Below are 17,143 nucleotides of genomic sequence, written 5' to 3'. Positions count from 1 at the left end.
GAATGATAAACAAGTGATATAATAGATAATATACATAAATACTTACATACATATTAATAACCATCCATAACTTAATTATCCGTAATAAACACACAAATTGCTCTGGTAAGAACCCGGTACCTCAAGGTTCGTAGGCAGGGTCACTCTACCGACTAGGCTAGAAGGCCGTTATGATGATCATTATGTTTTAATAAACATATACACCCCATATTGTAACCCTATTGTCAATTAACTAAAGAACTTTGACTAATATATTAAATAAATACTCAAAGCAAACCGATCTGACCGTAGTACACATACACAGTACAATACCATGAAATAAATAATATAAAGAGAAAATAATAAGAACAGCAAAACAAAGATAAAAAATATGTACACACACAAAACAGAAAAATTACACACTTAAGAAGAAGAATATTGCTTAAGAAACTAGAACGCTTTGTGAGAAAATGACAAGAATGCTGAGTGGAAACACTTAATATTCCCCTAAGTGCCAGAATAGTGGAGCTACTTTGTTATAAAACTAGCCGTGTGAGGCCGGGGCTTTGAAACGTTCTTATCTACTCCAACTTTACTGAAAAGTGAAAATCTGTTGCAACCTCTCGGACATGATGCCGCTTAAGTATATAACTAGTTCGTTGAAGTTATTTCATTATGTAATCTTCCAACGGAAAATGTTGGTTTAAAAGCAGGCTGGCAGCCGGTTCTGTTTGTTACAATTTGTTATGGCTTTGATCTTGTTATGATACAACCTTGGCACGCCGTCAAGGAGGCCAATTCAAACTTACATTATGACGCCAATGATGTGATTATATGTTAGTAAGTATTTAGCTACGTTTGTACGGGTCAAATCTTGCAAATTAAAATTTGACCCACTTCCCGACTTCCAATAAAGCTGAAAATTTGTATACATAATGTAAGTCGGGTGACAATGCAATATTATGGTACCATCGAGCTGATATGATACAGGAGGTGGCCATGGGAACTCAGTGATAAAACAACGAAACCTAATAGTGTTTGGGGTTTTGAGAATTGTCGGATGAGTATTAGTTGCCTGTGGAAAGAAAAGTACAGTCAGCGATAAAGCTTGTACCAAAAATGTTTATTTTTACCAAAAACTTATAATCGTTTCCGTATGCATTTGGCACATATCATCGCCCACACTGTTAACTGTAGATCGGTGCACATGTACAGTTAGGAGTGCTGCTGTTCGTACTTGTACACTGGCTAGAAACGCGCGGTCGAATGATAACAAATGGTAATAATGTAGATATTATTTTGATGTCGTCATGTAAGTCACACACTCACACAGACAGTACACACACACACACATACACACGCGTAAGTTATAAATGTCGAATAAGTTATGATTTATTGAAACTAACCCTAAATTGTTCAGGGTCCCATTATCGTAAAACTTCTTTTTTCTGCCCATCATATTCAAAGGGTCCCTCGTTTTTTATTCCATGCCACAAACCAAGATCAAATTTTATAGGCGGACACTCGTAAAGTCATCCTTTTAACTAGTTTGGCATTACCCATCGCAAATACGAAGATACTTAGGTATTTAAAAGTCAAGAAATTTATAACTATTTGTGCTAATTTTATTTTAAGAAATGTAATTAGCTCACTGTGCCCATGTTACCCATGTATCATTAAAAAGGCAGATATTTTATAAAGATATTAAGTTAGTTATAATATGAGTACCTTCACTATTTATAACCATAATCTTAGCGAGTTTTACTCATCATTAAGCTGATCCACACCCACGTAAAAAGGGCGGTTTCGTCACGCACACGCAAACGCTATCCCAGCAATAGTATGCTATATATTCTTTATAATAAAATCAGTTTTAAATGTCGGTTTTCCTACATACAAAGACTGTCACATAGAGAAAGGAATATACAAAAAATATAATTTACTTTAACTGACGCCTGTCCGACTCACCCTCGTTATGCTGAAATTGTAATTAAATAAGAAACCGTTTGGCAAAAAGCGACGAAAAACTTGTCACGGAGATAATGCCAATCTAGATTACGATAAAATCCATATTATTTTAATTGCGAAATTCTGTTATCTACTGTTCTGTAAGATACTATTGCATGTACGAAAACTGTACATAATATGTTTTTTCTGGCGTTACTTTTCTTTAAACAACGGTTGCATAATAATATTCTGTGGACGTTTTAAACCTAAAATTTGTGATAGCTAACATTTACGTTCTCACGTTGCTTAAAATTAGCTGAATTTCTAGTGTAAACGGTTATAAAAATTAGGATAAACTTTTTTCATTTTATTTGGAGTTCAGCTAAATCTGGAAATTTTAAATTTAAATGTTTGAACTAGGAGCCATTTTTGTACTGTCATGCTTTTGCGATTTAACGGTTGTGGCTATCAGATTATAAATAAGTACTAAATACACATTTTCGTGTGTACTAACATCAGAATGACATCTAACTGATCTCATTCAGTTATCGTGCATTTCAATCGTACTTTTCCGTACATGTATTGGCGCGAGCGAGAAGCACGATAACTAAATGACATAATTCTGATATCAGTGTATGTTCGTATTGACCTGCTTATTTTGACAAACAAACACTTCGTTCATTCAAGAGTAGTATGTTCACGTTAGCTTCACGTTAGAAGACTTCAGAAATCAAAATGCAGGCCACGTTTTGATTGTAAGTATATATTTTAGATACCTACATACTTTTAAATAAATTATGTTATGTTTATGTTTATATTTTACGTTTGGATATCCGACATCTAGTACACGAGCTCAAGAAGCGAAAGACACAGACTTGTCACAATATTGTCTTAATACAACAATTTTATTTTCGTACATGTGTGATTCCATTAATCAATACAAGTTTATAAAACAATTTCTTTTATTCTTTTTTTAGCTATCTTTGTCACCCCGACATTATTTTTAGTATGCAAAAATACTGGAGCTACCAATACTACACAACTTTTTACGCAACTTATTAATGTTCTCTTAAAGCACTTGTCCTTAAAAAAATATACAAGTATTAACGAAACTGCGTCCCTGTCGCCGAAAACTTTTTCTACAAGAAAACTTAAGTAGTCTATTGGAGATTCTGGGTATTTTTCGTGACATGAAACCTAATGTTTGGGTCTGTACAAAAACGAGATCCCTGTTGCGGCATCTTTAGTAAAATATTACTTATTTTTTGACGTGAGTAAATTATTATCTTTCGTAATTGAACGGATTTTCCTAATATCGAGTTACTGACACTTACTAGAAAGTTTTATCAAGCAATAATAGTTATTTACGATACAAGTGCGGAAAAGAGGAAATTCGAAACGAGTGGCGATAAATTAAAACACGACCGCAGGGAGTGTTTTAAATCGACACGAGTTGCGAATTACCTTTTCGCACGTGTAATTTTGTAAAAAAATATGGAATGGAATGCGCTCCCGCCATCTGTATTCCCTGATCAATATGACCTCGGTCTCTTTAAAACAAGAGTGAATAGGCTGTTACTGAACCGGTGAGCTCCATCTTAGGCCCTGTCTTCACTTTCCATCAGGTGTGACTAGGGCCAATCGCCGATCAGTTTATAAAAATATATATATATATATATATATATTCAATTTTCACTGAGCATTAGGCATAACTATAGCTGTCTAAATTATCGTATTACAAATTAGCCACATTTTTTTGTGATTATAAATTAAACTACGTGTAGGTACAATATAAATTTTAAATTAATATACATAATTCATTTAAGTCCAGTATGCAGTACAGTACACACCAGAACAAAAATGTTTGTAGTTCAGTAAGGAAAAAATCATTGCCGTTAGCTTTGTTCATTGTTAACCATTGCCGATGAATACAATAGTACAACAATCGTGACATAATAGAGAGCTTTTCAGTCGAGTACCGTATTTAAGCAACGAAGATAAGATTGAAAAGCTTGATCATATCACTATTGTATACAATACTTTTTCTACGAGACAAAAAAATAATACTTTCAACTAGTAGAATCATATAGGTAAACAAACCAAAAGTATACAGCTAAGATACGCGAGCTGCCGCAGCCCGCGATACCTTCATACTCGTACGCGCCCCGGCCGCCGGGCACGGCGCTCGAGGATTTTTTTAAATAAGAGGTCCCACATTAAATAAGGTGCCATTTTTAACAGGAATCAGCGGCTCATACGGAAGGGAATACAACATAATATTAAGAAATTTCTGCTCTAGAGAGACAATATCACGTAATTTCTAGAGAGCAAACCTTTCTTCAGTAGTTGTTACAAATATCGTTTGACCGTACGCTGGCTGGGCGCCAGAAATTTGTTAGTCTTTTTGCCAAATCAGAAGAGAAATTTGTCGAGTGTTTATCTTGTTTTATTATTTTTTACAATTGAAATTTTCAATTAAACTCGTGAATTTTCTTGTAGGATTATATTGAAGATCATTTATTTATTTATTACTTAAAATATTAAATACGTTTTTAAGGTTTCGTACCTCAAGAGGAAAAAAGGAACCTTTAATAGGATCACTTTGTGGTCCGTCCGTCTCGCGGTTGTTTGTTTTAATGAAATTAACGATTAACTTTTAATGAAAAAAAAAAAACTTCATACACTTTCTATTGGTGTTATTTAATTAGTAGTAGCAGTAGTAGTTTAATGTAATGATAATGTGTAAATGCATATGAAGAAAAAAAAGTCGAATTTGGAACAGTATTAAAATTGACATGTTACATCTACAATTTAAGAAGTTTGACATTGTAAGTAATTATAAATAAAATATTTTATAAGTAATTATAAAAAAAAACCGGACAAGTGGGAGTCGGACTCGGGTTCCGTACTTTTTAGTATTTGTTGTTATAGCGGCAACAGAAATACATTATCTGTGAAAATTTCAACTGTCTAGCTATCACGGTTGATGAGATACAGCCTGGTGACAGACAGACGGACTGAGGAGTCTTAGTAATAGGGTCCCGTTTTTATCATTTGGGTACGGAATCCTAAAAACAACTGCTTCGTATATTGTTTGTCGCCCAGCTGCATTCATTTAATTCCCTTGTTTCACCAAAAGAGCTAAATTCACATTAGCATCGTTATTCAGCCGGTGAAACCTGCTGCGGCGCTATCATTGAACGAATTACCGCTCCATACGTGTTCGGTGTTCACTTGCTTGCACTGAATCCATTGAATGCGTCCGTTGTCGGTTAGCTTCCTGAGCTGATAAATGATGACGTGTTGCTTGAATAATTGTACGCTCAAAGAATTCCTTTTAGCTTTAGAGCGTTTTCGCATTGTCCGATACTACTAAGAAGCAAAAAGTAAAGTTAAAAAGTAAATAAGTACCTGATGTAAAAGTAAAAAAAAACGGGCAAGTGCGAGTCGGACTCGCCCACGGAGGGTTCCGTACTTTTTAGTATTTGTTGTTATAGCGGCAACAGACATACATCATCTGTCTCAATTTCAACTGTCTAGCTATCACGGTTCATGAGATACAGCCTGGTGACAGACAGACGGACAGACGAACAGCGGAGTCTTAGTAATAGGGTCCCGTTTTTACCCTTTGGGTACGGAACCCTAAAAACTGCGTTCTTATTGTTTTTATACATATAATTATATTTGTTGTTCAAAAGAAACCGTCAATCCAAAAATAAAAGTTGATGCCATTTAAGGGTTTTTATTTTCAAAGGTCATTCGAACATCCGATATCGGATCAGAAAATTTGAAAACTCAAAAGAACCTTAGTAATTCCCTACTATTTCTTTATAGATACGTTCCTAGTCGATAAGTACTTAAATTACATCGAAAAAATTAAAGGAACTTAGGGAAGTCAATTGTATAGGACAAGTCAATTGTATAGGGTTTAAATTAAGTTTTACAAATTACATTTTAAAATTACAAAAGCTAATTAATTTTCATGACTACTTAAATTATACAGTCAGCTGCAGAGATAATTCCCACTGCATAGAAATTTGTTTGCGGTAAGAGTCAGTTATCTCTGCAGCTGACTAAACTATTCGGTAAAACCACACAATACGTGCCTATAAAATACGTCGCGATTTATCTATGAGTAAAATTAACTGTCGAATGTATGGTCGCTCCTTGTATTTTGCAGAGCAACAAATCAGTGTAGTCTAGCTCTGCTATGTATAGGCTATAAACATTTACCTAAGGTCGATTCAAATTTATCAATTTGTTATAATTTGAGCTGGTTTTGATGCGACTGACCAAAACCATAACAAGTTGATAAATTTAAATCGGGCTTCAGACTTATTCAAGTGGGGAGATAACTCATTTTATTGGAATTCTTTATTTATCCAAACAAAAAATGACTTATTCTGGACCTAATATACTATCGACGCATTATATAACGAACTTCTTTAAAAAAAAAACGTTAACATCGTTGCTTATCATAAAAATAAATGTAAGTAATAATTAACTTTCAGCGGGTATTCAAAAGTTAATATCACAATAGTTTGTGATAATAAGTGAAGTGGTGCGTCACACAATTTCCTATGATAGTTTACGATTTATCTTGGGTATGAGACGAACGCTATCGGACATTATTTGCCAGTTGATTTATGATAGCTACTCCGCGTTACCATAATATTCCTAAAAGGACATATGGATATATAAAACTAAGCCACTTACCTCGTTCTAGACTAAATCACTGTGTTTTCCGGATGATACACGGCCACTCAGACAGAAATATTTTTTGTTGAACGGGTTATAAAGTGTACATAAGTGATTTATATTTTTAGTATTATAAAAATACTTATACGGTAATGTAAGGATCATGAAGAAGAACAACATAACAGTAGTTTGTTTTAAGAGTTTTAATCAGTAGATTCGGTTGACAAAACATATTTGCACCGATCTCTGGAATAACTTGTATGTCGTGCAAATTATATTTCGTCGACTATACATTTTATTTGCAATTTTACTAACTCATCTTGGTGTTGGAATTAATATTAAAAATAAGTTTTTACAATATTAAACATAAAACAACGAGAATCATTTTATCTGAGAACGTATGCGACTGCAGCTCTTATTTACTATACTGTGAAGAAACATACAAACATTTATATGTTTTCATTACAAAAGCGACAAAGGTTAGTCGGTAACTGGTTGTGTTAACAATCAACAAAGGCTTTTGCCCCTTTGACAAGAGTTTGAACCAGTGAGGGACCTCATCTCAGTCAGTGTTGGCCGAAACGTTAATGCAATTAACCATTCATCATAATTTAAGAGCATGGCTCTTGTCGGTGGAGTATAACCATAACCGTAATCGGTCGGTAATTAACCATTAACCAGTACAAATTGAACCGTAAACTGTAACCGTCCATTACGGTTCACGGTTCAATTTGTACTGGTTAATGGTTAATTGCAATTAACGTTCGGCCAACACTGATCTCAGTAATAGTTTTTTGAACCATCCTAATGATGCAGTTCAAACAAATTTACTATGCTCTAATTTTAAATTATTTTGGAAATCAAGTCTTACCAAGGTTATCAGGCGTTTATTTGAAACGTAAAATAATAATTTTAAACGCCTTAATAATTGCCACATAAAGATACAGCCGAACAACAGTTGGCTTAATTTGATCATAGTGCACGGTGTAGACATTCAGTACTGCTTGCGTCTGGACTCTTGAGCGAACGGCGTAGAATGTCAGATAAAAATGGTGTGTAAACAAATAACCAACGTTTCCAGGGTTCAACATCAACTAATTAGTAAGGTTTTTTGTAACTACGTAGGTACCTATCCCATTTGTAATCGCAAAGCATAGTAGTCAATTTCTAGAATAAAACCAAAAAATATTTCTTTATTACTATTGTAGCAAAGTGGAAAGCTAACACACCGTGCTATCGGTGCTATCGGATACAAAACCGTAACTACTATCCATCATCCCAGAGAGGGTTGTAGTTTTGATCTATGTTTGTTCACATGGACGTGGATCGATGGATGTATTACTCGCAGTTATAACGCGTTGCTAGGCATAGTTTTTGACGACAGAAATGTGAACAATTATTTATATTAATACTTCCAAAAGTTGGGCAAAGGGTTTGTATATTAGCGATTAAGTATATGGCTGTAGGTGCAGTTGTTCAAAACTCTAAAGTTAAGTTTTTATCAGTCCTCTTTGGAGTAAGTAACAGAGTTAGTAATTGAGTAAAAATACCTATTGATTTAGCTCTAGGACTTTATCCTTTAAACAAGTTACTTATAGGTATATCTTTCTGTGTCAGACGTCGACTAATGTGTAAGTTAATTTGAATAGCAAACTCTACCTATGTATTTATTTTATTTTATTGTGACAAAATAAGAAAGATGAGCAAATCTATTACTCAAGCTCCGTGGTAGACGGATTAATGTGTTAATAACTTACGAAATCGAAGTTTATTGATTCAAAGAGTAGATCGCGTCGCTATTTACTAAACCCTTAAGTCTGAAACTAAAGTCCAATCAGAATTGTTTGTTTGGGGCTTGCAAAGTTTGGAAACAATTCACGTTACTTGGAGTGACTTCTTCCGAGGTATTCCTTAAATTCAAATTGAGTCAATTGTCCCTTTTGTTAGAAAGATTAAATTCCTACCCGAGTAGTGATCGAAACTTTTTCCAAACTAACCGCTTTTGCGAGAAATTTTTTACATATAAGACGCGAATCGTTTATGTCGATACGATAAAATAATAAAATTGATATAAGTTGAGAAACGCATCTAGGGTTCATAATACCTTATTTATTACTAACAAAAAAAGCAATATTATCCAGGTTAAACTTTATGATTCTTGAGAACTAAAGTAACTATTTGTTATTATAATAAACTTGTAATTATTTGAGAACCCGATTGACAAGTATAACGAACACACCCATAACATGTCGAGCGTTTTCGACTTAAAACACGTGAGTGACCCGTTATTAATATATTTAATAAGTATAACGAATATTGATAGCGTTTTATCACTTCCACAAATAACGCGAAACAGCATCTTACTCGTATTAACTCAACATCGGTCGGTTGTTTTAGCACATAGTAAGTACGGATTCAATAGTAGTTAAGTACTCTCCCTTTTTGCGACTATAACCATTAATATTATTTTAGTAAAAACTATGAAAGGTCGCCATAAATGAACAAGGGTTTTGCTCAAATTTATAAATGGAGAGAAAAATTCTCAATTCACTGGCCTTGAGAAGTGAAGTGGAAAAAAATCGTGACAAACTGACATTTTTGTGAAGCATCGATTGGCTGTGGTATGTTGTACCGTTATATTGGAGTTGTTGTTGTTGAGTTCCCGAGGTCGTGTTTTAGTATTTTTTTTAGAAATAAATAGTTAGGAGTTATTTATGATTATGTACTCCACATTTCGCCTCCATTCATGGGCAGTAAAGGTTATATCCTATTTACGATGATATTTAAAAAAAATACTATATTTTATGAATTATACCTGAATTGTATTAAGGGTCAATTTTAATAGGTCCTTATTTATCTCGTGTAAAGTCAAAAAAAGAACGAGATTTTTTTTATGTTACAATATTATACGGCAATGTTTTATTTAGTACCTAATTTTAAGTGTTTTTGTGTAAATAATATTCTGGAATTTAATTCCAATCCGGATCATAAAAACGAATCCGCATATCATTGCATTTATAGATTGACTCATAAGTACATAATACATATTACAAAGATTAAACAAAACACAAACATTAACACGATAACATTAAACAAAAACTACAAAAATTACATTACATTAATTTACATTACATTAAATTACATTAATTACAAAAATTACATTAAAGTAGGTAGCTGTGGTAAATACATTGACACCCTTCATCTATTTCTCAACGTGTTTACCACAGTGCTGCTGGGCGTATGAAGTCCGCAGCAAAATGTGATATAGGGACAAAACTTGTCCGCAATCATTTCTAGGACGCTGTTGGAGCTGGCGCGGACGCGTCGCGCCAGGGACGCGGCTCGCAGGCGCATAGTAGCTTTAAAACACGCCACATGCGCCTCCGCAAACATCCCTGACGCGCTGCAATATCGCGGCAGCCCCATCAGCGCCCTAAACGCGTTATTATATTGTACTTGTAGGGCCTTTTAGTTTATAGCTTTTTAGTTTATAGGTAAATCGAAAAAGATAAAAGTATGCTTTACTTATAGTTAGATTTAGACAAATGTTATAGTTATCTCATAGGCGTAGCGTCATACTTACATGACATGCCTTTGTAGTAGAAAAGCTCTGATAGTACTGTAGAATCGTAAAGCTACTTACGTCATTTTTATTAAATACAACTTATTCACCTCAGGAGAGCCTAAGGTGAATAAGTTCCTATTTTCCACTTCCGTTCAGTAGATACTTTCAAATAACAACTTATATTTCTTCAGTCGGATTATCAGCACTGGGTTATTTTAACTTTTATTCAGTCATTTGAATTAAATTCATTCATGCCAACTTAAGGCAAATTGTAACGTTATTTTTACATTATTATGCAGGGCGACCTTAGCCATTGGACAAACCCTAAAATCCCACGTAGGGTTACTTCTCAGGAATGCTCTATCGTTATTTTTTTTTTAATTAGAACAAATGATAAAAATAATAATTTTCAAACAAAAATTAATTCCAATGATCGACAACAAAAATAAACAATGTCATGCTGTATTAATTATTGGCAGTGTTTTTGACAACTTGTTCGAAAATATGCGGCAATGTTGACATCTGTCATAAGTCAGAATCTTCTTAATGTCATAAATAAAAAAGATAATAAATAAGGTCCAAGAAGGTTTCATACTATTTATTACCTCAGGAGCTATACATATACAGATAACAGGCTGCTCCAAAGTAAAAAATCGTAATTTGTTAATTTCTTCGTAACCGCTACACCGGTTGTTATGATACTTGGTATACTGAATCTAAATACCCCAATGCATATGTACATTTCGGCTTTGACCCTGTATATTACTCTTTAAAATTATCCTAAATATATTTATATTGTTGCGTATTTACGCAACAGATTGCTTTCCAGAAATGGACTTTGAATTTCCCATATAAATAGCAGCTGTAATGCACCCCGTTTGTTTTATGCTCTAATAATATGATTTCACAAATAAAAATGAATATTTAATCGTTTCAGCTGCGAAAGCCGGTGTCGACGCTCTCGATCCCCGGCGCGATGAAGGCGTACTCCGGCGGGCGGGACGCGTCCACTGAGGAGGCTGGGGTGGCGCTCGTCGGCGTGCACAGCGAGTACCCTCGCTTCGGCGAGGAGCGGGCGCTCGGCGGCGGCACCTACAAGGGCGGGGGGGCGGCTAAGCACAAACCTAACATAGGATATAGGTTAGTACCCACTTCAATGTAACTTTTAATAAAATTATACTGGCTCACTAAGGTGGGCCAGCGTGTAGAGAGGGTAGTGGTGTCGGATGGCTTATGGCGCGGCGGGATGGCGATGGGATGGCCACGGTGTCGGTTTTTCGTCCGCACATCAAAGTGGGTCAGAGATGGTGCATACGTAAGTACACTTGGCCCATTCCATAGTGCGTGCTCTCAACCATCGCATGGCTATCTCGCTGGTCCAGCACTGGGCTATCGTGTTGCTGGGCCATCACATATTAAAGAAAAAGCGACCAAACTCACCAGTGAAAGAGACATTGCTAACTCGTTTTTGTCAGGAAAAGTTCTGTCTGGCATATTAATGACGAACCTTAACAGTTTTAAAAAGTCCAAGTACCGATCTAAGTGCTTTAAAATAAATAATAAAACAAAAAAACAACAGCAGAATTGTGAGCTCCAGGATATTGGTAGTAGTTTAGCGGATTCCCCATCCGTTCAAATTGTGTTGACGATGCAATGTCGGTCATTAAGCACAGTTAGCTACCTCAATAGTAACTATATGATTCGATTAGTAATTATATGATTCAAAACATTAACATATTTTAAAATAATAATACCCTCCTGATTGCTTACAAGCTTTTAATTATGCAAAGGGGTGTCGTATGTATAACAACCTAGTGAAATTATGAAATAATTTGGTCGTTTGTCTGCAAATAATGTTTTATTTTACAAATTGGACTTTATTTTAGGTGAAAATAGTAACAACAATAATTAGTAAAATACTAATGAAAGTTTAATTATTCGTTTACACGTGCTACGAAACTCGATTAGCAGTTAATAACAAAATTAATAGTTTACTCACAGCGACTAACAGATATTGAGTTTTGAGCAAACTGCCGATTGTTTTAATAATGACTTCAGCCTTGGACGAACGAAAATAACTTGCATCAGGGACGCATCGATTTCTCCGCCTTTGGAATTATTAAAGAACTAGAAAGACAAATATGCATTTAGGTATCATTACATTGTATGTACAAATGCAGTGCATAAATGTTATCCATCGTATTTTCTTGGAAACGTTCGTATTCGTCATGTTACTTCAGTCAACCTCAGTACTTTTTGTATCGAGACTAACTGAAATAGCAAGATTTATATTTGATATTTATCATTCAAAAAACGGCCATCATATTCCGTTTCGTTAAAATCTCTCAGTAAAATCTATTTTCTCGTTTCTCGAGATACAGGCTGCGTCTAGTTTGGGGCCGATGGATATTAGTTTAATTGTAAAATCTAATTTTTTGTTAAGTTCAATCTGTTATGTCAATTTGTATTTGTATTTTGTATTTGTTGTATTTGTATTTAAGACACGTTCGTACGTTTCCGTGAAAATACGAATAATTATGCACTACATCTGTATATGATATTAATTCCCTAATCAATAAGATTGTCGGTACAGAATTAATATATGTATTCATAATTTAAACGGCTTCCTAGCCTAGTTGGCAGGCCCTGTCTACAAATCTGGAGTTTCCGTGTTCCATTCCCAGACCGGCCATTATTTGTGTGTTTATCACGAATATTTATTATGTTCCTGGGTTATGGACATATTCTATGTTTTGTTGTTAAGTATAGGTAATTAAATGACAAAAAAATGGTGTAGATAGCACACATAGTTTATGACATATTGACAAACAAATGTGTCAATTTTGTTTTAACTCTCCTGAAAAGTACTTTACAGTACATATGGTGCTACTTTTTCGCACTAGTGCGGGAATGAGCACTTTTCGTGCATATGTCGAAAGTTTAAAGGGCCATATGTACTGTAAAACGTTGTACGATACACGTGCGAAAAGATAATTCGCAACTCGTATCGATTTAAAACACTCCCTGCGGTCGTGTTTTAATTTATCGCCACTCGTTTCGAATTTCCTTTTTTCCGCACTTGTATCGTAAATAACTATTGTTCACATCCGACCTTATGGAACTCGAGGCGAGTTTTAAGTACTGAGACTGCAGACTGCCTGTCCGTGACGCGTTGTCAATGTGAACTTGTCTCACTCGGCACTCGGTGCTTGAAAATAGATACTTCAGTTCTGCGGAAATTGTCACGTGCAGCGACTAAAAAACGACTAAATAGTAAACTAAGAATTCTATTTTTTTTTTTCAGATTAGGTAGGCGAAAGGCGTTATTCGAAAAGCGAAAACGAATAAGTGACTACGCACTAGTGATGGGGATGTTCGGTATTATAATTATGGTTATAGAAAATGAACTATCAAGTGCCGGTGTTTATACAAAGGTAATATACTAATACTATTTTATGATTTACCTACTACAGGCAGCTAAAAGTAAATATTGAACTTACTCATAGCTATACAAAAAGGCTTACGATTTTATTTCGTGAAATAAGGTGACCTTCAACAGTTCTTTTCTATGGCTTGTTTGATAGTTATCGCAAATAACACACCTTATTTTTAAATATTAAGTAGAACGAATATCTACAAAATAAAAAACAAGTGGCTTCATTTTATCTAAAAAAACTCATTTTGCTATAAGTATACGAGTATGTTATATTCTAACGTTTATCCGTTTTTCAATGTGTGTGATAATATAGTTATAATTAATCGATTTCAGGCATCAATATATTCGCAGGCGTTAAAGACGCTTATATCAATGTCAACTGTGATCTTACTTGGCCTAATCGTCGCGTATCACGCTTTAGAAGTACAGGTAAGTTTTAAAAATAGTACTTAATAATATACAAATTTTTGTGATTGAAAAAAATAGGAAAATTAAGTTCACGAATAAGTTTTTTGTCACCGAACTCAATATGGTTACAGGTTATCTATGCAATAAGTGATAAAACAACGTATTCGCACTTAAACTATCGTGAGACATATTTCAAAATATTTATCAGTACGGTTTTTACTCACTATTATTTTTAGTCGCTTTTGGCGACATGTTTCGGATTCTTTGGGAATTCATCCTCAGGCACGAGTGTCCGCGGCGGTTGTACGTCGTGCCGCCGCGGACACTCGTGCCTGACGTATTGTTTTAAGTTTGTAAGTTCTACTAAAAAAACATGTGTCCATGTGTTACACGCAATAAAAATATATTCATCCATTCATTCATTTCAATATTTGTTTTAATAAATATCAAATATCAATTCATTGGCCATAGAGCCACCTTCGTTTACAACATAAAATCAGCTTGATGTTGTTATAATGTATCGTTATCGACCGTTTTTTCTTATTTATAATAAATCTGAGCCGTATAGAATATTTGAAGTGGTTCTAGTTTTCTAAATTTGTAGCAAATAAGAACGACGACAAAGGGTGCGGAGTCTTAGGGTCGGCAACGCGCATGTAACACCGGAGTTGCAAGCATCCATAGGCTACGGTGACTGCTTACCATCAGGCGGGCCGTATCCTTGTTATCCACCAACGTAGTATAAAAAAAATAAGAAAAATATCTATAAATTGTATATGTCGGCGGAAGTTCGTAAAATCAGGCAGATCGAGATATTCCTAGGCATAACATGAAACGTCGCCATTTCATGATCTGACTAGCGACTACCAGCCATATCGTTCAAACCTTTTTTATAGGTCTGGAGGTAATATGCGCTAACGCATGTCCTCAGGGTTGTTTAAGTGAAAAGGTCGCTAGTGACGTTGTCACAGACTGTGTCAGTGATCACAGATTGATCAACTGTGACTCACTAATGGTTAAATTCGTGGTGAATAATGGATGGTTAGCTAGCGGCATTGGTAACGCGTTGGACCCGCATCGGCAATCCAAAGATGTGGTTTCGAATCCCACGTTAACCAGAGTTTGATCATCGTAAAGTTTTTCATTGTATTTGACATCTATATATACAATTTATAAATAGTATTGCGGTATATCCCACAAAAAAAAACGAAAATTTATTTGCTAAACATGTATTTATTTATAATTACAGTTATTTATGATAGACAACTGCGCTGACGACTGGAGGATAGCAATGACGTGGCAGCGGATAGCGCAGATTGCACTGGAACTCGCCATTTGTGCCGTCCACCCGATCCCTGGCCAGTACACTTTCACGTGGACTACGAAACTGGCCAACAAAGGAGGCGTTATAGGCGTTGAAGTTGTAAGTATTTTTTTATATCAATAAGAACCATCAGGCACAAAGGAAATTTAAGTAAAAAGAACCGTAAAAATAATACTTTTAAAGTAAAATCAGATGAGACGCAGTACGTCTTGGCGATATAAAACATTTCACTTTGTGTCTCTAATTTAACCATTACAGGCGAATGTCTAACTTTGTAGTCTTTGAAATATGTTTCTTTTTTATATCTCTATTTATTGGATACGATTAAATATGTTTATTATTGAGTAGATTTATATCATTCTACTTTATCAATAACGTCAGGCGTTTTGTGAAACTAATAAGCTTCAGCTCTTCAGTTTTTTAAATTAAATATTCTAACTTTCTACTCGATTTAATTTTAACTACAGGTTAATAGTTTGTATAAGTAGGTATATTTAATGGTGTTCAATAATTTGTACTTTTGAATTTGCTAAAATTTATAATTATGTTACAATTTTTCATTGTAATTTGTCCCAAGTAGTATAATATCGATGGTTTTCGTAAAAAGTAATATTTGGTTTTGTAATTATTCATTCATAGTTTCCTAAAATTGGTACCTACGTATGTATTTGAGTAACTTAACACTTAGTTTTTTTAGCTTTGAATAGTTTTAGTATTCATTCTCACATGAAAAATAGATTTCTTGTAAGTAGTTATATTCAACAAATGGTGAGTCTGCAATAGCACGTTCAATATGCTTTGAATTATTTATTTGCATTTTTGTCATTAATCGTGTATAAACTATTTATGCGACTTTCTGCTGGTATGCTTTCATTTTGCCTGACAAGTTTTTGCTAAATATTTTATTTGGCACTTTATTTCACATTTCAATACTTTTTTCATAATATTCTGTAGTTGTATATGAAATTAAATAAAAAATAATAGACCAGGTATGTGCAATAGTAAAGTACATCATTTATATATTTAGCAAAAAGCTTATTGGCAAAACGAAAGGCTCCGTTGGTGCTGTATAATCTGATATTTCTTTTCATTTTCTCCCATAGGGCACAATGTATAAGCAAATTCAGGTCTGTATTAAATCAGATTGGTACAGTTGACAGTGATGTTAGCGGCGATGTGTGATGGCATGTTATGTCGTTAATGACGTCGGTTGTATTCGTCCTTTTTTTAAATTTATTCATGTTTTCCTAATTGTCCACCTGCATTTCTATAATTAGACATTATCAATGGAATCACAATAGAAAAACAACTGATCTACTGGTATATAGAATTCGACACCACATTGTTTTGTGTCTGTGGTCTGATTTTTTCCGTGTGCGTTTTGTTTGAGGTATAATGTAAACAACATTGACTCGAACTTGTCTCAAACTTTGAATGTGTGGTTTGTTCTTTACTTCTTCACCTTAAACACGATTGTAGCACTTGTACTGTTCCAGTTATAATCTCATGAATTAAAATTTAGAATAAATGTATAGGTACGTAAAATAAATAAAAATTGAGCTTTAACACCATATACAGACAGATTGTGCATGTTTCCAGCTAGTCTCAAAACTTGTAATCAATTATAATGTTACTGTTGCTGAATTGTTATCCTTCTTTTTAATTGATTTTATACTTAATAAAATAGGTTTTTAGAGATCTTCACGTAAGCAGATGTTTCCAGTGAATTTTTAAATATTTTTCATCGTAGTAAATTAAATACATCAATAAAACCCTTGTTATAGTT

At 34.4% G+C, this 17,143-nt stretch overlaps 1 protein-coding gene across 8 annotated transcripts in view; it reads left to right on the top strand.

Annotated features, from left to right (window-relative positions):
- Positions 1–17,143, top strand: part of LOC134748806 (small conductance calcium-activated potassium channel protein) — a 246,757-nt gene that overhangs the window by 212,399 nt on the left and 17,215 nt on the right. For 6 of the 8 annotated variants that reach the window (XM_063683605.1, XM_063683604.1, XM_063683603.1 and 3 more), the window contains exons 5-8: positions 11,127–11,329; positions 13,494–13,623; positions 13,959–14,054; positions 15,283–15,456. In XM_063683605.1, coding sequence (XP_063539675.1) covers positions 11,127–11,329; positions 13,494–13,623; positions 13,959–14,054; positions 15,283–15,456 — 603 coding nt within the window. Of the gene's footprint in view, positions 1–11,126; positions 11,330–13,493; positions 13,624–13,958; positions 14,055–15,282; positions 15,457–15,996; positions 16,018–16,460; positions 16,485–17,143 lie in introns of all 8 variants that reach the window. The other 2 variants (XM_063683601.1, XM_063683602.1) reach the window with 2 other exon arrangements.

Source organism: Cydia strobilella, chromosome 17 (genome assembly GCF_947568885.1).
Source record: "Cydia strobilella chromosome 17, ilCydStro3.1, whole genome shotgun sequence".
Lineage (NCBI taxonomy): Eukaryota > Metazoa > Arthropoda > Insecta > Lepidoptera > Tortricidae > Cydia > Cydia strobilella.
This window is presented reverse-complemented; position numbering and strand designations above follow the sequence as displayed.